This window comes from Trachurus trachurus (assembly GCF_905171665.1).
Source record: "Trachurus trachurus genome assembly, chromosome: 11".
In the NCBI taxonomy this organism is placed as follows: domain Eukaryota; kingdom Metazoa; phylum Chordata; class Actinopteri; order Carangiformes; family Carangidae; genus Trachurus; species Trachurus trachurus.
In genome coordinates, this window is record NC_139904.1 from 26,073,060 (window position 1) to 26,098,538 (window position 25,479).

Consider the following 25,479-nt stretch of genomic DNA (forward strand, 5'->3'; position numbering starts at 1 on the left):
ATGACATTTTGACATAACATGTTACAGCAGTAGGTAGCACATAGAGCTGCAGTCTAGCTCTAGACAGTACATATAGATTACGTGTGTGTTTGCACATGTGTCCATATTTCCAATCATGAGTGAACAACAGTCTCTTCCTGTAGCCTGACATGTCACAAAGTCACAGAATGGTCCAATCGACAGCGAGCAAAGTCCAGTGTATTATTTGTTGGGATGGTGTGAGAGCCCTCTTTTTTTTTTTTTTTTTTTTTTTTGCCTTTTTTTTTGCCTTTTTCTTTTATTCATCCATCTCTTCTGCAGCCTTTGCCGCGTTTAACTTGGCCATATCCTCCCGAGTTTTGGCCATGTCAGCTCGCAGTATTGACACGTATTCACGAACTGCTGAGATGTCGGAGCGCATCCCGACCACAGCACTTCGAGTAGTGGCGTTGTCCCCCCTCGCATTGCTCTTATTTAATGAATTGGTTTTCTTTTTGGTTTATTACAAACACCCTCTTAGTTCTAAGCAATGAATATTAGCAAGCTCAAGTATAAACGTTATCCTGCTGAAAGTCAAGGACTCAGCATTGCATCTTAGGTGAGTTGGCATGCTGACAAGCATTTCTCAGTACATCATTGCTGCAAATTACAGCCTCATCAAACTAGTAGCTGTTAGCAGTTAGCATGGCTTTTCTTACAAATTAGCTAAAAACAGTTTATTTTACTGGTTTCATTTGTTAGTGAGCTGCAACAAATGAAATGCTCTAATGCAAATAATTATTTTAGGCTTCATTTCTCTTTGTCTGGTTTGATGCTCAGGGGTGGTAGAGTGAGCAACCCACTGATGCTCAAATGCTTCCAATTTGGAAACAAGGGAGCTTTTCTACTTCTCCCTATCCTGCTGTCTTGGTGTGGATGCAGCATCTTTCCTGCCTGCTCTTGTTTGTTGCTTAAAGTTCTGTATCCTTGCTTTAAGAGTTTTCAGTTTCATCTTCATCAGTTCCTCCAGTTGATTGCTGAGCAGTCCCCAGGTGCAGCTTTGGCTAAATGGGCCTATACCTTGTCAAGAGCAATAACCTGCCGGTGCAGCCCCATCTAATTCTTGGGTTGAGGTGGTTTGGACTTTAAAGCTCAAACATCTTCATCAACCTGCTATTGGAGTGGAATAGGATTGACTCTGTGGGGTAGATCTGACCAACAATGACTTATTATAGAACAGCTTTCTAGATAGAAACTTCATATTGCCTTCTGAAATGTAAATACTAAGATGTACTCAGTCTGGCACCTTTGGCATTTTAAGATTTAAAGTATATTTTAGGCATATGTATTGACTCTGTTCAATTTTGATTTAGTATTTCAAGTGTCCCTTTAGAAAACCACTTACTTTGAAAGCATTGACATTATAAAGGAATATTCATTTCAGTGATTTAATTTGTTCAGTGCTTTCTCTGTTGGCTAAATATAAATGGTTTCTGCACTAAATTGGAATAATGGCATTAATGGACACACAGTCAGTAAAACGTAAGACAGTACGAAACAGCATTGGTGGCTGCTTTCTGATTAATATCCTGAATTGATTTCGGTCTCAGTGTGTATGCTTGTACAGTATGTAATCACTCAGAGCCCGAGCAATTATCACAGGGTAAGTGCTTTTTATTTATTATTGCTAAGGCAAAGAATCCTGTATCATTTTCCTCTGTTTTGTGCATGCATATTGCCTTTACATTATGTAAATGCAGTTGGAGTCTTGTCTATTATTTATTTATATTCTTTTGCTTTTAAATGTATATCTTTTAAAAGCAGGATTTTATAAGGTTAATATTTAAATAAAACAAAACTGTCCCCATTGCCAGACAAAGAGGCTGCAAAGTTCTGCCTCCAAAAGGGAGGAATATGGAGACGTGGTAATCTAAAGTATGGCCTCCAGGATGTTTTGCCATGCTGTTTTGGGAGCAGTGATGGAAAGAGAGGGTTTGGGAGAAAGGGTAGGCTCTTCCTTCTGGGCCCTTAAGGATATCTGTGTATGTGTGTTTTCATACGGTTGATGTGTTTGTGTATGTGTGTGTGAGTCTATCACAACAGACTCAGCGTGCTTTTGGGAGTTCAAAGGCAATAGTCCTTTTGAAATGATGAATACCAGCATAGGCCTTTTGCCAGAAACGTCCATGCGCAGAGAATAGACCTTTGATGCATCTCGTCTATATATATGCGTTTGTGTGTCTGTGTGTGTGCTTGTGTGTCCGGGTGCGTGCTTGTGTTTGTGCCTCAGAGACTTGATATCATTGCAGATACTCTGTAGACTGCCAACTGTGCCCCATACTCAGTTTAATCTATATTACAGTTTGCAACACAAGTGCAGATTTACCTTTACTTAAATTGGACTCCATACTGTAATCCCTCATCCCTCCTGACACTGGATCAGCTCTTATAGACACAAGCTCAGCTAACACATCAAAACAAATGGCTGCATATGTGAGGAGCAGTGTTGTAGATGTTAATATGGCAACTGCAGCATCTCACAAAGACAATTGACAGGCTCAGAGTAAAATCAAGAGAAATGTCATTCATGAATAATTAATTTGATCGTATTAGACCTTTTAGGAGGAACTAAAGAGGCACTCGTGTGTAGGCAGAAAGCTGGCTGGAAAAATCCTTTAAGTTCCCTGACACCTACATTTTTTTTTCTCACAATATAAATAGTCCTTTTATAGCCAAGCATATGCAGGGATTAATGGTGATGTCTTAATTACAGGCATATATATATTTTGTGTCTTTGGCAAGATAAAAGCTTCTTACCAGAGAGCTGTCGTGCTACGCTTCTTTGTTTGTTGACATGTTGCTTGTCGGCCCTGCTGGGAAGTGTCTTTCTATAAATGTACTGCAGCTTGTCTTCCATGAAGGCAATGTTGATCCTGCGAGTGACTGAAAATAATTTTGGGATATTTCTGAGTGTACAGATTTTGCGCTTAATGCATTTTCTCCTCTATACAAACAGTATTAATGTGTTACTGACATTTGTTTTGTGCGTGTGTTTATGTGTGATTGAGCTTGGACAAGTGTCTGGTAGTGTGCGACAGAAACATTAAGATTCTTCTGGTTTGTTTGTCTGTTAAATGCATTTTTTTAGAGTAAGCACTTACTGTAAATTGCAGGGGATTACGGCACCGAAATGTCAGCTTCACATTTCAATTCTTCCTGTCACCTCCAACATAGAGATAGCCGCAGATAGTTGGAACGCTGCGCGAGTCGCACACAGCATGATTGACCACATTACCAAGGGGAGTTGGCAAAGTCTTCCCACTTGGGAAAAGCAGACAAATACATTTACAGCACTGTACTTCACTTTCTCTGCTGCTTAAAGCCTCTTTCTGTAGAATGTGTATCAATACATCACTGAGCCAATACCAGAAGAGTTCTCACTTTGAATTGTTACTCTTGGTCATTTAAACAGTACAGCACTTATACAATAATTAAGAGTGTTAAACATGTAATATTATGTCAAGCTAATTTGCAGTAGTCACTAGTCAGTATTTCTGTGTTAACATTGGATCAAATGTGTCATGCATAATGACAAATATATTGTATGTAGTGATGATTACACAGATAATTCACTTCTCAATCAGTTTCTCCTGCAATATAGAGTTCACACGTTACTGAAATATTGAATTTCTTTTCATTATAACTGAGTTGTAATATCATTAGAAAAAAAACAAACTTGCTATTGCTATTTTGGTTTCGTCAAAGAGTTTGTTTTAGTTTTAGAGCATGCAGCTTAATTGTTACGGTTCAGTCTCCACCTGTTACCTAGCTACAAACAAAGGAATCTCCTCTCAGCAGTCAGCCTCATCAACGTTTGAAGGTGATGATATTCTGTGTCAATTGGATGTTTACAGCTTATTTTACTGCCACAGACTGTCCATTCAAAATACATTTCAGAGGCAAATGTCTAGTCCTCAAGTAATCATTCAGAAGTTCTGTGGTAAAATATGACAAGCAGAGACACTTCAAGTGCATCTGAAGTCCACATCAGGAAAAACCCAGAGGCGACACATGAGTGACACTGCTGCCAACATGATTGTTACTCATTCTGAATGATTATCTAGGCTACTGATAAATGTTGGTTTGTATAGAGAAAGCAGTAAGCACAAGGAATTTATTTTACATGTACAATTCAATTCAGGTAATTAATGTGTAAAGAAAACCACAGTTGTTGTGACAATGTTAGGATGAAGAAAATGTTAGAACTTTCTCCACATTTTAAGCTGCTGCAGGTGCAATTTTAGATTTTAACCCCTCGCGACATTCAGCTGCAGCATACAGCTCATTAATTAGCCTGTGGCAAAATGAAGTAAATCTTACAGAGAGTTCAAAAACCAAAATCATATACCAGGTACCGTTAAGTATACTCTGGGATTTTATTTGTAACAGACTTTCACAGATCTCAAATCATGTTTTTTCCACCGTGAACGTTATGTTCGTTTCTGTGGCACTGATCTGACGATTGTCTGTCTATACTATCATTAGCTTTTGCTTTAAGGACGCCACAAATATTTGACTACACAGACAATAAGTCATTCATCTTAGTGTCTTTGATTATTACCTTTTTGTTGCAGTATGTGCATTTTGTTGGCAACTCAATTACCCCAGCAACACTCCCTCAGACAGTAGGAGACAGAGCTTTCCTTCAGCTGTTTGGTATTCTTGCGTCGTCTGCCAGGCGGTACTGCATTATATTGAATTTTTTTTTTTGCCTCTTCATATCTGTTTCTCCACAAAGACTAGTCAAGAGTTGAAATGTGGTTCCTTGCTAATAGTACTGTGAATGAAAAATCTAAGTGACTGTACTCTGTCTGAACTCTTTAAAACAAATCATGAAAGGAATTGTAATCAGCTCTTTCATAACAGATTGAAATATTTAAACTAGTCGTAGAACCATGAAGTGTTATGTTTGTTTGTTTGTTTGTTGCTATTTTTGGAAAACCAAATAGCCTCTGTAATTTATTTGTACTCTGTCTTGCATATTCTGTTTTCCTATAGCCCACTCACTTTCTCTGCCTTGTCTCTTTTCTTCCTCCGCACCTTCCTTCTCCCTCACATCCTCCTCCTCCTCTCTTCAAAAACTGAATCAATTTATCCCCATGCCCCTTAAAATCCTTCTCCTTCCAACTTCATCCACACCCCTGTCTCTCTTCATCTACCTCCATCACTTCCCCTTCCTCTCTCTCTCTCTCTCTCTCTCTCTCTCTCTCTCTGTCTCCCTGTGTCCAGTGGAGGGCCAGTGGTTAGAGTGGGGGCCGTGGTCGAAATGCAGTGTGACTTGTAACACGGGGACCGAGCAGAGGCAGAGGCGCTGCAGTGCGTCGGTGCACGGCTGGGCCGAGTGCAAGGGCCCCCACCAGGAGAGCAGAGAATGCACCAACCCTTCATGCAGCGGTAGGGCGTACAAATGAATGATTAGTATTCATGCTCACATGCTCTCAAATGCTATTATGCAAACATGGAACATGCATTATCTAACAACATCTTCCTGGTCTTCTCTGATTTGCCTCTCACATATTTTCAATTTGTGGGTTGGGACCCAATTTGGCTTGTGAGTCTGTTTCGTCCAGGCCCCCAGAGCACAAAAATACTAGCTTGTTTTAATGAGCACGGGTTTCAGAATGGGCCTGTGTGGCTTTAATTTGGCTTCCACTAGAAAAAAAAGAAGCAAAGAAGCAGCTTAAAAGCTGCTGCCTCAAAGGGAGATTGTGTAACTTCTCCTGTTATCTATTCACGAAAATCTATTATTTTGTTCAAAAGTATGTTTTTCATTAATCAGTAATCACCCCCATCAACAAACTGAAATGTTCCGGTAAGCTCTGAATTAGCCGTTCATATCATTCATATCTACATGGAGCGGGTAAGCTCGGTGCTGCTGCCATGTCGTGTCTCCATGTTTTTACGTTCAGTGGCAGCGTGACGGTAAGAAACCACGGAAACTCACCGGAGACACCGGAGCTGTCGGCTCAGGTCGAGGTGGCGTCTGTGAAAAGTCACCGCGGTAACGCAGTGAGGAGGAATGGAGCGTTACACTGATGCTGCATTCACGTGCAGTCGGGCAGACGGCCGTCGGTAACAAACCAGATGTCATTTTAGTCACAGAAGTCCAGAGAAAGCCGGTAAAACGTGGGTCAGGTAAACAATACGACATTGCCATGACAACATATCGTCACGTGTATTGTTTTGCCTCGTGCTGACGGACCACTTGTTTACATAGAGGCTTGTTTATGCCGTTAAGTGCAGCGGCTGTCGTCCGTCTGCCGTCTGCCCAATTTCACGTGAATGCAGCATGAAAAATATGATTGAGTTGCTTGTGATATACAACCGCAACGCTAGATGGGAGTAATTCCTACACAATGTACCTTTAAAGTTGCAAGTTGAATTTACAATTACCAATTCTCATATTTTTCCCTCTTTTTCTTCCCTTTCCCTAACCATTACTGGTCATGCTTTGCTGCCTGTCTAGGTGGAGGTAACTGGGGCAGCTGGAACCACTGGAGTCTCTGCAGTAAGACATGTGACTCTGGCTGGCAGCGTCGCTTCAGGATGTGCGAGGGCACCGGTGTACAGGGCTACCCCTGCGATGGCTCAGGAGAGGAAGTCCGGTCCTGTAATGAGAAGAAGTGCCCCGGTCAGTGACTCTATTATGCGAGTGTGTGAGCTGAGACTCTGCTCTACATGGTTACATGCTGTCATTCCGACATCCCACCATTCCGACATACCGCTATTCTGACATGCGAACGTCCCAGCATTCCAACAAGGCTTTAATATAAGGAAATGTGCGTTACTCAACAGGTGACTCCCTTCTATAAGACATGCTGATAGAGGAATATCCACATGGAGTGCAGACAGGGACTAGTCTGCCTGTCTAGCCTCTACCTGGTCTTTTTACTGAACTTAACCAACTCCTTTCTTCATTGCCTAAGCCCAACCAGTGCAAAATCTTTTGGGGAAAAAAATACGCTATTAAAGGGATTATCGGAGAGGCAGGACGTTTAAAAAAAGAAAAAAATACCATCATTCCGACCATAGGAGGCAAAAATTGTTGTAATGATGGGACGTTTGATAGAAAATAAAGTGTTGCCATTTAGGCAATTAGAGACCTACTGTATGTCGGACTGGTGGGATGTCGGTATCGTGGTTGCCCCCCGGCTCCACATACCGCATGTGTATACAGTATATTATTCTTGTTTGAAAAGTCTGTAAAATGCTTTTTTTTGTTCTTTGCGACTGCATTTCTCTGCATATCTCTTCCTAGTCGGGCGCCTGACAGAAAAAAGGACTGTGTGTGCATGTGTGTGTGCGTACGTGTGCTCAGTCTGTACATGCACTGTATTTGTCAGGCAGAGTGGAGGTGATTTGCACTATAGCTAAAGGCTTCCATCGCAATTTTAGAGCCGCACTCTTCTTCGCTCATCTTTATCTGTCACTTGTCTGTCTTCCTGTCAACTCCTCTCCCCATCCATCTTTGCCTTTTCATTGATTTTGCATGTCCTTGCCTTGCAGTGCTTTCCTTTTATCCTTTATATACCTGTGAGTTTCTCCATTTTGTCCTTTTTTTGCGGTTCTATGCACAGCTTTGGGGACCACAGGGCAAATTATGTTTTTTTTTTTGTGTGTGTGTGTGTGATTCTTTTTTTTAAAATGAGAAAATAAAAAATTACATCTCATGTAACAAACATACATAAAAAGAGGGGATGTTTACTGTTTGTTGCAGCCGTATTTCCTGCTCCTCATATCAAAAATCAACAAAAACGCAGGTGCTCAAACTGCTTCATATCACCGCATCGCTCCTCTTACTGTAAATCGTATTCGCTTACTCTCCCTCTGCTTTTATTTCGCTCTGTATTACGCTGCCTGGTTGAGGGCAACATGTTCAATGGCCCACTTGGTGTGATTTGTCAGAGTGTCAGCCACCGCAGGAAACAGTGCGCTTTAATAAGCATGTCTCTTGACTGAGCTTTGTGTGCGCTGCGCATGGTGAATACTCAAGCACGTTTTTCTGCGCGAGCCCTCGAGTGCCACATATGTGCGTGCTTGGTGTCGAGCTCCGACGGGCTATACAGATGATAAATGCTGGAGTGCGGCCTCCACCATGACCCCTTTGTTTTGAGTGGCTCTCAAGTCTCTTTCACAAAAGGCGAGGATCTTGTCTGTTGGCATTGCAGGGCGAACATCATATCAGATTTTCTCGCTTTCTGTATGTCTCTCTCTCTTTGCTCTCCGTCCCTCTTCATCTCTCTGCACTGCCTCTGCCAACACTCGTCTGCCCCTTCGGAATATCTTCAGAGCACTCTCCCCCGTTTTTTCATCAGGGTTATGAAAGAGAACGGAGGGGGGGAAAACAGATGAATAAAGAGAAGGGGCTAAGATGAAGAGGGAATGAGATACTGTACTGAGGCAGTGACACTGACAGAGAGCACTGAGCAATGTACAAGGGAATAAGATTGGGAGCTGCTGCAGGAGAACATTGATTTGAATCTTGTTTTTGTGCTTTTCTGTCTCCCTTTTTTTCTTTTTTCTTTTTTTTGCTCTGGCTATGTGTGTGTCTGTGGGAGTGTGCGCATGGTGATTTTTTTTTCTTTCTGTTCGCCTTCTGTATCGTGCTTTATTTCACTTTTTCTGTGTTTTTCTCAACTACTTCTACAGCTCCTCACGAGATATGTAAAGATGACCACAATCTCTCTATGTCGTGGAAGAGAGCCTCGGCTGGAGAAACTGTCTACAACAAGTGTCCAACTAACGCCACTGGTCAGTCACAGTGTTTGCCTTCAGCTAATATACTATTATCCGTCGGCTGGTAGCGAGTATTAATCACGGATTGTGTGACTTTGTGATGGTACTGTAGCAGGCCGGTAATGTCTCTGTATAAATGATGACCTTGTTACTCTACACAACACATCCAGTAAATAAACATAAGATATATGAGGTCTGTGAACCATGAATGGACGGTACCACCCAGTAGCCTATGTAGCATAAGCAGCTCGCTCCACTGAGAGAAAACAAAACCTACAGAGAGTCATACTTCATCCCCAAGAAAATACCATTAAATAAACATTAGACTTCAAGTGATTTCTGGGAAATACAGTGTAACAGCTCATCTCATTAGAAATGCAGGGAGCACTGTAAAATAGATCAGTTATAACCAGGACATCTTAAATGACTCAACTGTTTGTGTTTCAAAATCCACAATCCGCTGTGTTCCTGTGTCTGGAGCCAATGTGTACTCCTGATTTAAATGCCGGAATTGCATTATGGTTTTTTTTTTATATTTTTATATGGGGTTTACCAGAAAAGCAGAATTTTAGTATTCCTGTTTTGAGCTTTAATATAGAGGCAGTCATTATAAAACTTCCAGCTTGTGCATTACCAGGCATCTTCTGTTAATTAGCGCAGCAGACGTGTCCTGTTTGAATGCACTCGAACCTTATTTGTGTCTCACTTCTCACCGTAACGTTAATCTAAATTGCACTTTCTCAAACAGCATGCTGCCAGACTTTTTCTTTTAAGTTCCAAAAGCAGAAACAAGAGCATTGCTTGATTTTTTTTTTCCATTTTCTTTTTTTTTTTTAAAGACACTTTCTTCTTCATAATTTAAGCCAAGAGCAGAAGTGTGTCTCTACATCTTTCAAACTATGGCACTGGCTCAGACATCAAAACATGCCTGTCTGAATCACGTAGCTTGCCAGTAAGACGTTATGGGCTCTATTTTAACGACCCAAAGCACAAGCGTGTGCATGCTGCAAGTGCATGCATGCACTTCAGACTATGTGCTGCACCACTCATACAGTTTAAAGGGTTAAACTGAGTCTCCCAATTAATCATGGGAGTGTTAGGGGTTTAATATCCAGTCAACCAATCACAGTGCCGTCTCTCATTTCCTTTAAAGGCCAGGCGTGCTTGCACCGTGGCGTATTGCTATTACAATTGTGGAGTGTTTCACACTAAGTTAGATTGAATTTGCAGTCAGTTGGTTACATATTGAAACTGAACAGTGACTCCATTGCTGGAACAGGTAGCAGCAGCATCTCTGTCTCAGTGAAATACTGCACCACCGACTTCAAACCAGGTTTTTGATGGTCAATCACAAAATCACTTTCCGCTGCCTGAAGACAACAACATGCTGGGTGCAAGAACTCAAACTCTGTCACACCAACAACCCTAAAACTGACACAAAAGATGCCATGGTCCCTTTGCTTTTAATTGTCTTATTACAGAAAGGGTTGGCCCATGACTAAAATAGTCATACACTCTGTTCCAATTATAGAACATTTTAATAATCATAGTAGAAATTAATTGCTCTTCTTTTTACTGGGGACCCCCTCAAGGCCTACAGTACTGGGGTCCACTTTGAGAGCCACTTAAACAACAACACATTTTGAGCCAAGTCAGTGGATCAAATTAAATTAACAGGTGAAGAGTTTATTTATATTAGTACATTAGTAACAAAAAGGCAGCGTCTGTGTGCATATTTATTTGTGTAAAGAAAGGTTTTGTCTCATTAAAGTAGTTTGGCAGTGGCTAATCTCCTGCCTGCCAGCGTGCGTTAAACACTGTACAACAGCTACATATAAACTATTTGGTGGTTGGAACACGTAAGCAGTGTTTTACTTCAAGAAATGAACAACCTTGACCTAATTGTTTTATTCATAAGTGGGAGTATTGTACTTTTGCTAATTGTTTTTCACAGTCTATTCAAATTGTTTTACCCTGACTTTTTGAAAAATTGAATTCAGAATTTAAACAAGGGGGAACACTTATTTACCCATAGATCCTGATCCATGTCTTTACATCATGTAGTTTCTAATGTAGTGCTGCATATAGATGGGTCTCATTCATGAAACGTGAGTAAATCTGTGTGTAGATTTGCACATAAAAGCTCACTCTACTAAAACTCTACTCCGGATTCATGAACGGTGCGAGAAACTCAGATTTGATCGTAAACACGTGTGTAAGAAAAAAAGAGAAAGATTGCGGATCGAAGTCATTTTGGGTGAAGTGGAGTCCAGAAAAAATATGTAATTCTCTTCTGTTATCTAGTGGTGTGACTGGGACAGGAAATCAAAGGCTGGAGGGAAGTAACAGATTTAGTGAATTAAGTATCATTGGTTTATTAAAGAACCGTTTAAGAAGTAAAGCCAGAATAGTTTGATATGAAACATAAAAAAAAAACAAAAAAAAAACACAACTACAGAGCTACGGCAGCGACGGGAGGAGGAGGCTCTTCCCAGCCTCAGCTGTAGAGGAACATGGTTGTATCAACACATGAAGTTATATAGGCAGGTTATATTGTTACAGAAGCACTAGCCGTCTGTCACAGCTCCATCCAAACCGGTGCCGACTGCGCTGCTGTGCAGGGTGGAGTGTGCGCCGAGCGTATACTGTAGCAACACAAAAAAGTTTTTTCCGGTTTTATATCAAATTATTATAATCATAAAATGGAGCCTTGACGTGTTTGTGCGTGTCCGATCCCTAAAACGTCTCTCTCTCCAAATATTTCTAATTGTTTGTCATGTTAAAATTACGTGTTTCAAAGGCATCGGCGTATTTTGAACATGAGAGAGAGTAATACGGATTAAAATTGTAATTTTCAACAGTAACAAGCAGTATTTATTTGCATTCCTACATTTACACAAGCGCTACACACAGTCTGGAGCAGGTGTAGATTTTGTGAGTAGCTACGAAAAAATCAGCACTACTAAAAGATTGATGAATGCGGAAATCCACGTAAATTTGCGCTGCTCAGGGTTTACACACAAATCCGTGCTGCTCACGTTTCATGAATGAGACGGGTTAATGTGCATAGTGATGAGTCGTGTAGATTTCATGTCTGAATTTGCCTAATTCCATATTTTTGTTGCTTTTATTTCTTGCAGGATCTGCTAGTCGTCGTTGCATGCTGGACAATAATGGAGTTGCTTTCTGGGGTCCTCCGAGCTTCGCCAGATGCGTCTCACTTGAATATAGATATTTACATTTATCTGTAAGTTCTCTTCTAATAGCTACGTCCTCCCAAACTCAGAAACTTTTTGCACAAATAACATTTTCTATCCTGAACAAGAAAACATTATCACATAATATGCGGCAGTGGGCTGCATCATCAGTCTCTAACTCACCTTCATCAAACTTGTCTGTCTCATTAGTGAGTTTTTTAATATGTAGGTTTTTTCCTGTTTTCAAGGTACTGCCTCAACTTGTCCTTGTTTTCACCCATCATGCACCTCTGTTCAACTTTCTTTTTTTGAAAAAGTTTACTCAAAATAGAGGAGTCTCTTTACTCAAAGCATGCCGGTATCTCTAATTAGCTTTTACAGAGCTCTGTGCTCACACTTATCAATTAATGAACGTAGCTAATGAATGTGTTCATCAGCCAGACTGTTTTCCTGCTCTGTGAACTTCAACCTTTTCCATCTCCTCGATGATGGCGGAAGGAGATGGGGGTCAGGGATTGTGCGTGACAGAGCTGATTGCTCTGTTAGCTTCTGTTCCAACCTTTCATTAACACCAGGAGTCAATAATTAATTTTCTGTGATTGCTGTTATCTTCTCTTCTTCCAGGCTTTCTCTCCCTCTTCTCCCCTGTCTGCATTTCACACGCGCACACGCACACACACACACACACACACACACACACACACACACACACACACACACACACACACACACACACACGCACACACAGAGTCTTGCTCTCTGTATCTCTTTCTCTGAAGAGATGAGAAACCAATTTCTGTCTGAGAGTGCTGCTAGACCTCTTTTTGCTTCTCTATTTTAAGCACAAGCACAAAAAATAAAAAGAACAAAATAATCCAACCATGTACATGTATACCACTGTCTTAAAACATCCCGGCAGCTCCCATCCAAAACATTTCTGTGATTATTTTCGGAAAAAGACATGATTTTGGGCTTGTTTGGTCTCGCTCTGTCTGACATTTTCTTTTACTGGCTACATTTTGAATCAGAACAAGTTGTTACAATAAACGCAGATGGAACGTGTGTTTAATCATTCTGACTGTGCCAGCCTGCTGCTGGTGCCCTGAGCCACCCTCATGTTCTGTCTCTCTGTACACGCTGCGCAGTTACGAGAGCATCTCGCGAAGGGTCAGAGGACCCTGGCTGGGGAGGGCATGTCTCAGATCGTAAGGACTCTCCTGGAGCTCTTGCAGAGGGGGAGCTACTACAGTGGCGACCTTCTCTTTTCCACGGAGATCCTGCGAAATGTGACGGACACCTTCAAAAGAGCAACCTACATCCCAGCTCCCGACGACGTGCAGGTATGGCGAAGAGTCTCACAAACGACACTGTCACAAACACAGCCTCACACACGCAGACCTCCATGTAGGAGCTCCACTTTCCGCTGTATAGGATGTGCATACCAATGAACTACAGCTGCACAGTCGCTGCAGCCTCAAAGTGGATTTTTTCGCAGTGTTTTTCGCAGTAAAATGCTCCCGTCTCGGTCAACTGACAAATATGATTTTATGTTCCACAATTTCCTTTTACTTATATAGTACAGTAGTCTTCTACTGTAAAACTGCAGAGCTGCTGCAGTATGAGTAGTTGGTGGATACAAAATAGGGGCCAGTGTCTATTGCTTCTGTGTAGGGAAACTTTCCATGGGAATTAATGGGAATAAATCCGAAATCTACAAAATTCAATGTTGGCCCTTAACAGGGAACTTAAATATAGTTGGGGAAAATATATTGTAGCATAATCTTGGCTTAAACAACCAGATTTGATGCAAGTACTTGAATATCTCTGCTATTCCTCAGTCACATGCACACAGCACACTGCTTACTGCAGGGCTGTTGAGGCCACGCCCCCACATGCACTGTGCATTCCTCCATCACATGCACAGATTTCTTGAACCCTGGAGGCCACCCTTTTGGGGGTCATTTTACTTTTTGATTGGGTGGGGGAGAGGGGGTCGAGTAAAATTGATTGTTCATACAAGAATTAAAACTTCTACTCCCAAATCTGTTGAAATGTCATGTATTGTAATTGTATTATTTTGCATGGATGTCTGCTTATGACAAAACAAAATATTTACATGATACAGTTTGTTTAAATTACCCCCAATTTCCAGTTAATTCCCATAAATTCCCATAATTCCAATAATTCCCAAGGCAAGTTTCCAATTTGGAATATTTCAAAAAAAATTCCCATAGACTTCCCATGGAAAGTTTCTGGAAATGTACTGCCCCTTTGCAACCCTACTTGATGGTTCTGCTGAATTAACAACTGCCTCGTCTTGTGTCCAGAAATTCTTCCAGATAGTCAGTAACATGTTGGACAAGGAAAATGAAGAGAGGTGGGAGGACGCTCACCAGGTAAAATCTTGTGTGTGTGTCTGTTACTGTGCGCGTGTGCCTCTGAAAGACCAAGTATGTGCATGTGTGTGTCTGCCTGCCAATCCCACATTAACTTTTCATTATTAGATTTCTAAAAACAGACCTGTTTAAACACAGTGGCTAGCTACCTATTAATTATACTAGCTATGTGTTGTGTAGTTTGTTTGTTTTTTTTGGTGTGTGTGACCCGGCTTGATGCCCTTGAGCTGAGGTGTGCTACCTGCCATCTGGACATAATAAACAAGCAGCAGAGTATGATATTATATCCCACGTGGTAGCAATTTACCGCCCTGGAACACAATCAGTGGTCTAGATAATGAAATGAATAAAAATGTTTCAACGGAGGAGACATGTTTCATCGAAAGTTGGCCATGGATTATAATTATGTTGACATCGAGATCAATGCTCATCTCTGTTTTCCATCCCCATCCACAGGTCGCTCCCGGTGCTGCTTTGCTGATGAGGATAATAGAGGATTTCATTCACCTCATTGGAGAAGCCCAGAAGCCTTTTCAGAGTTTTCTAGTGGTTACAAACAACCTCAGTAAGTTTCACTTTAGGTTGAATTCAGGTGTGATTATTTTTTTCTATTTCTCTCTCCTCAGTCAAATGAAGTCAGTGTAATTTGTCAAATCAAAAGCACAGCAATTCATTCACTGTACTGTAGCTCCGTCCTTGCTGTCTTTCCTCATTTATGACTTTCAACACCAAGCATGACTCAGTGACTTTGTGAGATGGAAGGATTTTTGTACTGCTGCGTCCACCGTCTTTGACTCACCTCATCTATCTTATCCTTAACCCGGTGCTCTTTGTTCCAGTCCCACTTTTGTGCTGCAGTGACTTTCAATTCATTTTGGTGTCTCTTGCTTGTCCAGTGGTAACGATTCAACGAGAGCCAGTGTCTGCAGTTTCCAGTGATATCAACTTCCCCATGAAAGGCCGGAGAGGGATGAAGGACTGGGCCAGAACGGCAGAGGACAAGCTCTACATTCCTAAAGAGGTCTTCATTGTCCCTGTGGAAGGTAAGAGTGTAAATATATATACAGTAAACAAAAAGATTACCTGCGTTTGTTCACTGGCTGGACTAGGACCATCACTGACAAGGACTTAAACAGGTGGTAAACAGTAGCACTGAGTCCATAATCACAACTTGTATCTGTCCTGGTTTATTCTATGACATAGGTGGACCTGTTATCACCCCACTCAATAGTCTTTAGCCAAGGTCAGACAGCTAGCCAAGAAGAATTATCCCAGTGTGAATTCACACATTTAGAGATGTGTCTCATGGAAGCAGAGAGGAGGCTTCCCAAGGACATGGGAGGGTGATGCTGAGAAGGTTTTGGACTGTAAAGAGGCCCTGGAGGGCTTCTCAAGAAGATGCCTGGTCTTTCATGTGTGAAGTGTGTTGCATCCCCCTCGAGAGCATCAAGTGCTCATACAGTTTTGAAAGATGTCTCTTTGCTTTTAACAGCATGAGAAAGTTAACTGCTGTTAGTCTTAACTGCTGTGATTCATTTTTTTTCCCCTACGTGGTTTCAAGTGAAGCCAAGAAACAAGCAAAGCAATCGTCCAAGCACAACACAATGAAATCACAGAGGCAAATGTGGAGAGAAAGAAGGTATCAGGAAGCAAAGGAGAAAAAGTAGTGGAGGGGAAACAAAGGATCTGAAAAGACAGAAATGAAAGGGGAAAAGTGTTTTATATTGGATAAGGGAATTACTGTGGCAGATGCGATCCACTACCAATGCAGTCAAAGGTCACATCTCACAGGAAATTACACTGGCAGACTTCCTGTCTGGCACCCCATACCCTCCCCAAATTAAAGTTCAGAGAGGCTGCAGGCTGAGGGAGCAGAGCTGTCACTGACCTCTCACTCGCACCGATGACACTGAATCTCTTTGACTGGCATTCAAGACATCCTGTACACCAGCCTGAGGGCCCCTCACCTCGACTCACTCCCACTGTCTCTTCATTATCTACAGTGTAATTTGCTTATTCTCCCCCTCTAACCATCCACTTTCCTTTTGTCTAACACAACCTGCTCGTGAATTGTCTGTGAGTTGTTTTCACACATTTATGGAAAGGAAAACGTGGATACTGTATCACTAGAGATAAAATGGGTGTTAGCTTGCTTATTTAATGCTATGGCTATGTTTTCATTTCTTTTCTTTTTTTTCTTATTCAAAATGTTTTGCTCCTTTATTTTATTGCCTTTTTATGCCTTCTTTCCTCCATGCTGTTTTTTTTTTTTGTCATCATAGATTGTGGAGTTGAATGTTTTATCTCTGGCTGTGCTTGTTGTGAAATGAAAGTGACGGTCTGCATCACATTTCCACAGCCATTCTCACATATGATATCCAGGGCACGCCATTGCCATCTTTGGCATATGCTATTTGGCAAATTGTTTCATCCAGCTGCGTATAGGTTTGTGAGTTAGGACATTATTAGCGCTCTTTGGCCCTGTGGGAACCCTGCCTCTTCCCATTGGCAGCCCATGAGTTGAGGTCTTGAGTTGATTGCTATCAGTTTGTTTGGTTCATTTCCCCCGTAATGAAAGCCTATCTCAGATGGACAGCTTAAACATGCTCATAAAGGTCCATTGGCACCTTTGTGTGTGCATGTGTGCACACAGGCGCACATACACACAGCCAATTTATAGGTTCATGAATCGCTTCACTGGGCAGAGACTGGGACTGTTCTTCACCGATTTTCGAGTTGACAAAGTCCCTCTCTCCCTCCGCTGTCTCTCTCTCACACACACATGCACGCGCACACACACACACACACACACAACACAGCACATTCTGTCTGGCAGCCATGCACACATGAAGATCCAAATACGACTTACAAGCCAACAATGACTTCATATTTCAAATGCACTAATGCTTGGACATGCACATGGTTATACTTAACTTTAGAGTATTAGTCAGCTGAGAACACAAACCACATGAGCTCTGTTCACCAATTATATGTGAAAGACTGGCTTCTTTATTCAAAGTTTAACTGTGCTGTGGTTCAATTTATCAATACGAATTTGACTCAGTGGTTGATAGTTCTGAGACAAAAGGTTTTAAGAACAACCTGACATTGTAAGAAATGTTACATTCACTGGTTTTCTTGAGAGGAATGATACCACCTTCATATTTGTGTGTTAGTACAGCTTCAACCAGAAGATGGACAGCCTATCAGCCTAAAAACAGGAGGCAGGAGGAGCTAGCCTGGACTGGAGGATGCACCCACTAGCAAATCTAACTAATTGTTGATGTGTACACGGACATTAACACAAAAATGTGGATAGAAAAAGTGGGAGCACCTATGTTCCCCGGGTCCTATGTTCCCTGTTTTTCCCAAAAAGGGTCCCATGTTCCCCGGTCGCAATGCATGCTGGGGAACATAGGACCCTTTTTCTGTTCCCCGCTGTTGCTGGTTGATGAACTCTCTCTATTTATCTGGCCTGTCTAGCCTCTACCTGTTTTTTTGTACTAAACTTAACCAACCCTTTTCTTCATTGCCTAAACCCAACCATTGGGACAAATCCACTTCTCACTCAAAGTCACAACTCAACTTCTCACTCAAAAATAGGCAAAAATCTGCAAAGTCACAACTACACTTCCAGGTATGGGACCAAAAATTGCATGTTCCCCAAGTCCTTTCGGGAAAAAGCGGGGAACATAGGACCCTTTTTCTAAAAAAGGGTTCTATGTTCCCCGGTCCCATACACAGCGGGGAACCGGGGAACAGCGGGACCCAAGGAACATAGGACCCGGAGAACATAGGGATGATCCCGAAAAAGCAGAGACGCAGAAGAAAGGAGCTTGGGAGGAAGCGAAAGTCGCATGGAGCTGTTTGGATGGAGCCTCCGATCTTTGATTAAAACCATGAATTACTGCTCAGCAGCAACTCCAAGCTTATCTTTTGTTGACAAATGGCATATTAAAGTTCACAGCTGGTGACTGGTGGGTTGCCATTTTGCTGGATTGCAACTGACCACCAATCACTTCGATGTTTAGCAAGGAGAGAGTGACAAAAAGTCATGGGAAATTAAGAGTTTTGTGACGGAGTGTTTTTCATGGTATTAATCATCCAGGAGCGTAGGAGTGCCGCCCCCTCGCACACACACTGATTTACCATTTACCCACAATACACTGACTTTCTCATTTGCATGCCTTTGCAGTCACTGTCCAATTAGGATCCATCACACTCGCTACTTTGATCTGTTTTTTTTGCCTCCTCACAGTCTCACAATTGCCTTTTCTTCCCCCACTGTCGGGATCTCTTTGTCTGTTCCTCTTTTTCTCGCCGCGTCTGTCTCGCTATCTCTCTTCATGAGTATTACCTCTTAGCCAACATCGCAGACAGATTTTGGATGAGTCACCCTGTGCGTCTGATACCATCAACCCTCCCCACCCCCACCCCCACCCCATCTCCTCCTCCCCCTTTCTTTCTGCCGACGCTCTTCCATCGCTTCTCTCAGCCTAAAAGGGCAAAGGAGGGAGTGGCATCTCTCAACATGAACTCTTTCCCTCTTACTTTCCCCTCCGCTTCCTTTCTGCCTCCCTCACTTGAGACAAAGTGACATTTACAGGGGGACACTACGTCTCCTTGGGAGCCCCTGCTCTTCTTGTCAAAAGAACCCTGAAGGGAGAGATGGAAAGCAAGCGCTTGTACAGAAAAATAGAAGTGTTAAAAAATGGTGGAAAAGTGGGTTGGAGAATAGCAACAACAACAGAGGGGGATGAGAAGAGCAAGCGCTGAGGAGGAGGAGGAGGAGGAAAGAAGGAAATAAAGAAAGGGGATTTGAAACATGAAGGACATTGTCTAAAGAGGGATGGAACACTTTGACTTTTGCTTCATTTTCTTCAAGTTAATTACCTCTTTGAATGATGCTTTAGGGCAATAGGTGAGCTTTAAACTAAAAGTGAACCAAATTCACACAAATAGTGTCTGCACCCAATGTGTGACACCAAGATCTTTCACCTGAATCAGTGCTATGTTTTCAACTCAGAAGCATAATTAGTCAGAGGATGGAATATGTACTGTAGCTGTCATACGCTTGGCGAATGTGCTTGAATTTACTAACTTATCTCATTTTGATGTAGTGAGCAGAGCATTTGTCAGCGACAGCTTAAGAGTAAATATAAACTGAGCTTGATTTGCAAGTTGTCTGCTTCACCAGCTAATGGATCTTGTATGTCATATACTGTATGAATTTCAAATTATGCAGTGGTCAGCAAATATTAGCTCATACTGTATGTGATCAATGATAAATATCATCACTCATCACTCTATAGCAGATTATACTGTATAGAGAAATTTGACCATTTAGCTAACCTTCCCAGATTCCTCCATCTTTCCGACTTATATAGGCTACAACTTTAATTTGCAGTTTAAAACATAAATATCTTCCTCACACTACTTACTAATAACTGTACATTGTATTTTATCTACCCTGCACAGGAGAGAATAAAACCTTCTCTTTGTCTTTTAGGGAAAATGACTAAGTTGGCATAGTATTTCATACTGTATGTAGAGCTGAAACCTTTTCTCCAGATGTACAATATAAACAAATGGACAGAGGGACGATGGTTGTACTGCAAATTTGCGTTTGAAGGTGATTTTGAAGGTGAACCACGTTGTCAGTCTGGGCTGATCTATTGTCCACTTGTCTGTGTTTCAGAGACAGAGGCGGACTCTGAGTCAACAATCTACTATGTCATTGGAGCCATCCTGTACCGGACGTTGGGCAAAATCTTACCTATGCCAAAGTGAGTAGCTCTAATATCCATGAGTGAAGTATCCTTTTCTTCTTTTCTGCCTTTCTGCAACTCTTTGAAAAACTCTTTCAGGCAACTTTCAGCTTACATCTTTCATGTGGTTGCTTTTACTTTGTTTTTTTTTACTTTCCATTATCACAATCTTTCTATTTCTGTGCCCTTTCTTCTGCAGCTTCCTCCCGCTATCTAATTCCTACTTCCCATTCTCAATCTGTCTTCTGTCTCATAATGTCTCTATTGCCTTTCTCCTCCCTTCGTGTCTGCTTAGTTATCAGACAAATGTATTTCATCTCCAAAAATGTACATTTCCCTAGATGCCTCTCCTTTTCTTTTGCATTGTCATTGTATTTTTGGAAGTGTCTAGTTGGCCTGGGATGGGTATGGGCTTAATGGGTTCTGAAACTTACATAGAACTTGGGGGGGGATCAAGGATGGGGGAAATCAGGGGGTTGTCAAAAGGCCACTGTGATATGGTGTGTGTGCTGGCCCTGGGCCCTTTTATTCAGGTCAGTGCTCTTGGTTGTGGATGAGCCGGATCTGTTAAAACCCTTTTCTCCCTGTAGCTCTACTGAATGTTAATAGGTCCAGTGTTCTGTTTTTACTCAGGCACTCTCTTTGGCTCTCTCCCTCTCTCATGAGCCTTTTATTTATATGTTTATTTATTTATCATGTATGTATTTATTTATTTATTTATTTCTGCGGACACACAAAAACCCTCAAAAGCGAGGAGAGGGGTGTGTATGTCTGTTTTTGAGTGTAGGTGTATTTTTTTTTTTTTTTTTTTAGATTTTTCTTTTTTTATACATTGTTGCTCAAACTCAAAAAGACAATTTAAACCATGGTTGAATGTGCAGTCCATTTCTCTGAAAACCCAAGTGTCTGTGTGTTTGTATCTTTCTAGTCCGCCTGCGGTGATCAACTCCAAGATCCTGACGGTGACGGTGCGACCGGAGCCAGAACCCAGCGAGCCCATGGTGGTGGTGGAGCTGTCACCGCTTTTGAATGTACGTTTAACCCCCCCCACCCCCCCAACCCCCCAACCCCCTGCCATGACAACCACATTGTTTTTATGTGCGAGTGTTTTTAACTGGCCAACCACAGCTGGTGGGCTGTTAAAAACTGTTCATGTGCAGTGATCATCTGCTATTGATCACTGAACATGTTACAAAACTTCAAGGTCTGGATCATTTCCCACATAGTGTATTTATTTGATATTGGGGATTATCACAGTTTCTTTTTCTCCTCATCTAAACTTTCTCAACTACTGCAGATTCATTCAGAGTAACCTCGAACCACCAGAAAAATCATTTTGTTTTCCCATTAATATTAAAGATTTACATGCAACAAAATGTTAATTTTTCCATATGAAGCACTTTCCACTGCAGGGCTTTGCACTTTTTATATATATCATACACTCATATTGAACAAGCTTTGGCCACAAAAATAAGTTTGTTTAAAGCTTTAAAGGATTCTTCCTCTCCCCGCTGACCCGTGTTTCCTGGGATCAGATGAAAGAGAGATGATGTAAAGCACCATAGTGCTCAGTGAACTGCCTGAATAAGCGTGGACCTTTTTGACTTCCTTATATCGCAGTGTCTCCTGGTGCCTATTCAGTTTATATTACAGAGGAGTGTGTTATTATAAACGACTCGAGTGGGGTGTCTTCAGTGGAAAGGACAGTGTGCAAGTTTAATGAGAGGCACTCTTCACGACCTCAATAAGATGTGGGTTTCATTAGCCATTCTTCTGTGTAAAGGTGGTCACAGTTTTGAAAATAATCTTGAATATTTAATGGTGCTCTCCAGACAGCACAAACGCACACACAGCACACACACACCTATACTAAAATCTTTCGATAAAATCAGTCTCTTGCTGTGTCAACCGAGACCTTAGGGTCAAAATTATTGCACAGTGTTTCATTAAAAAGGCTTTGTATTCAATTCTCCGTCCCCCACCACTCCATCTCTCCGCCTTAAAACGTTGATTCATTACATAATTATGGCTTTTCTTTTATATGCCTCTATCTTTTATCCTCCTATTATTCTGCTTTTTAATGCTTTTGGCAAAGCAGAGGTACCGCAGGTTGCACACCCTCTGTTTAGAGGATGATGTCTTAATGCTGATCCCAGCACGCTGCCCTGTACTACTAACCGGAGGCTCCTGCTGAGGACAGACGCTCCACTGGCACACGGTGCAGCACAGGGCTAGGACAGTCTGTGGAGGGCAGATGCACATACTGGATGCATACCCTTGACCAGTGCTGCCTAGGCGGGCTACTCCAACCATTTGAATAGCTGATATTTTATCATTTGTAGGGATTCACATTTAAATGATATAAAATCTGTGAAAAATGATTTTAAAAAATGATGCAGCAGAGACCAAGGAATCCCAACTCCAGCCTGAAAGGATTAAGTATTTCCCATATAACATCAAAATTGTGTCATCACTTCAACATCAAAAACTCATTTCCTTCTGTTTTTAACACAGGTTCAGGTTCTAGGGAAGTCTAGGGAAGGGAGCCATACTATATTTACCACCTGGAGGAATATGGCTTTGTTAAGTTGAGTGATGTAGTAATTCAAACACACTCAATCATACAACAGGAATTACATACCTGCTGAAGGCTCAAGTGATTAGCATAATCATTTAATTTGAAATCTTACCTGCACTTCTGGTTTTAGTCATAGACGGGGATTTAAATCATTGCAACATGAAATCAATATGGCTTAAAGAACTCATAGGAGAAACATAAAAGGCAGAAAATAGTTAACTGCTGTTTTCAGCTAAGCTAAGCTAACCAGCAGTTGACCAAATGTATATTTAATAGATAGGTATTGATCTTTGCCTCTGTTGAAACTTCTTACCAATACTGCCAGACGACAATGGGAAAATTCACACTTCAGTAAGGCAATGCAGTAAGCTTCTGTACTGGCCCCAACTTCATCAGAAAATGCTGAGCTCCTGCAGCAGACGAGCACCAGAGGAGGCAAGAAAGTGGGTTCTCTGTACGTGGTCATGTCTTCACTGTGAAGACATCTGCTCCAGTCAGACCCCCATGTATTTCCCTGGTGTCAAATTGTGTTCATGTGTGTGTGCTTTCAATGGGAAGTAAGAAGCAGGAGGCCCCGTGTAGATGAGTGGACCAAATGCCAAACGTTACCCCTCCTCCTCCATCCTTCATCGAGCCTTTTTGATTATGAAAGGCAGCTCTGGTTAGCTTTACAAACATCACCCATTTGCCTTTCGGGTGATTTCACTGTAATCTTGTTTACTTTGATCAATCAAAAAACATCATCCAGGCTGCTCCATTTCATTTTCTGTATCTTCAATCTTTGATATGAAGTGGAAGGCTTTTAAGACTCCCTGAACCAGCGTGGTCTCCTTCTCTGACAATAGCCCCTTTCATCTGATTAGCTTCCTTAGCTCATTTACAGCCAATATGCACCAAGCGCTTTTACCAACAAATGACCACTCCGTGCGCTCACCTTGGAGGAAATGGCTGTTCCATTTGAGAGAGAGAAAGAAAACAGACAGAGCAGTTACACTAGACTCCATTATTACCGTCCATAAATGCAGCTGTTAGAATCAGACACACGCTGCTCCCTTTGAGAGGCATCAGTCGAGCAGACGCTGTCATTATGCAACGTATCGGCACTAAAGAGGAGACAGACATTGTGGGAGTACGTGGATGTCAGTCCCGCTGTAGCATACAGTCACCGTGATGCCTGCTGATTGATAGCTGAATGCTAACAGAGCAACACCCACGCTAATGCATGCCCAGGGACATCTAATGTTGGTGACAGTGTTCTGCATGTGAAGCAGAACAAAGCGCTGTCATCCATCAATCTGTGTCAGATAGCCTTTGATCCAGTGTGTAAACCTTGCATCATCCCGTCCTCTTGATTCACACTATGAAGAGACACACTCCATTCACTAATTCATGGGAGATCAGTTAGGAACTGTTCAGGAGGTGACCTTGCCTGCGAGAAATAAATCCTCATAGTGTGGATCGGCTCCTTCTCTCTCCTTTTACTTAAAACGCTGTTGATATTCAGAAGACTTTCTGTTTGCACTTCAGTCAAGATAAGGTTATTTCCTCAAATCCTCTCAGGTTCCAGTGAGTCTTCTCACAGTGGACATCATCTTTTATAGTGGACATAACAGTCTGCCTGTGGAATTACTGCTATAATCTCCTTTGCCATAAGGGGGAGCTCAAAGGCAAAGTGCTTGATGTAAGAGTGAGGAAGGACCAACAGACTCCTCTGCACCAGCACACTAGAAGAATTGCATCCCACACATGGGCAGTTAATAAAGATCCTGATCACTCACTCGCACTCTAAAGGACCTGGAAGGTGTATTGGTCCGTTTATCATTCTGAGCCGAAAGACACCAATTGGGGTCTTTCAATTATTTAGATTCACAAATGAACACGAGGAAAATACCCTTTGATCCAGATCAGGGACCCACAAAAGGTTCACCTGAAAAACCAATTCTAATCCAGTCCTGGGCCAAATGAGGCATACAGGTTGAATGGGCGCAGGCAAGATCACTGAGGATCACCAGTGGAACAAGTTGTGATGAGTCAGTTAAGGATATCGATCCTACCATTGATTCACCAATTGAGTCATGGCGGGTCTTACTTCGCCGCTATGCATCACTGAGCTTTGATTACCAGATGATTCACCTGCTAGTCGACCCTGGTCATTGGCTTTTGGTCGCAATGGGTCAATGAATTAAGACTGCACTGAAATCACCAGCGTTAAGCCGCCTTTAAAAGATTACATGCCTTTTTTTATCTCTGTTAAAATATTTTTTTTTACATGTTTGAATCAATTCCTTCAACACAACCAGGATGTTTAGAGATAGATAGATAATTGAATTTAGAACTTTACACGCACACCGAAAAGGCAATACATTTAATTACATTTTAATACGTCATAGTTTACATACTTTCTGTTACTTACTGTGTACTTTATAACTTTCCACTGCAGTTGGATTAAAGTAAAGAACAGGACCCCGGCCTGCTCTGTATTACCGTTCATGAAATGGCTTTTCTCTTTTTTTTTTGTCTCGCACACCTTCTCTGTTTCTGCAGCAGCCGCATCTATTTGCTGCTCAATCCCCTGACAATGACTCTTTCTCCATCCCTCCCTCCCTCCCACTGTCTGTCTCAATCCCTCTCTTTCCTTGTCTGTTTACCTCTCTCCATCGCCCATGCAGCATCACTCTTTCTCCTCTGGCAATGAGCTACTCTGTCTCCTCTCCCTCTCTCATTCACTCTCCTCTCGACTGGCAATAACAGCTTATCTTCTCTTCCCCCTCTCCCCCACCCCTCTC

The 25,479-nt window shown here is 41.9% G+C and overlaps 1 protein-coding gene across 1 annotated transcript in view; it reads left to right on the top strand.

Annotated features, from left to right (window-relative positions):
• The window catches only part of adgrb2 (adhesion G protein-coupled receptor B2), a gene marked incomplete at its 5' end in the record, with an annotated part of 155,444 nt that overhangs the window by 51,410 nt on the left and 78,555 nt on the right, over positions 1-25,479 (top strand). The window contains 10 exons of the mRNA XM_083981756.1: positions 5,248-5,412; positions 6,485-6,649; positions 8,668-8,779; positions 11,905-12,001; positions 13,097-13,291; positions 14,279-14,347; positions 14,804-14,912; positions 15,244-15,396; positions 20,046-20,133; positions 21,044-21,146. Of these exons, the coding sequence (XP_083837882.1) occupies positions 5,248-5,412; positions 6,485-6,649; positions 8,668-8,779; positions 11,905-12,001; positions 13,097-13,291; positions 14,279-14,347; positions 14,804-14,912; positions 15,244-15,396; positions 20,046-20,133; positions 21,044-21,146 (1,256 nt within the window). The remainder of the gene's footprint in view (positions 1-5,247; positions 5,413-6,484; positions 6,650-8,667; positions 8,780-11,904; positions 12,002-13,096; positions 13,292-14,278; positions 14,348-14,803; positions 14,913-15,243; positions 15,397-20,045; positions 20,134-21,043; positions 21,147-25,479) is intronic.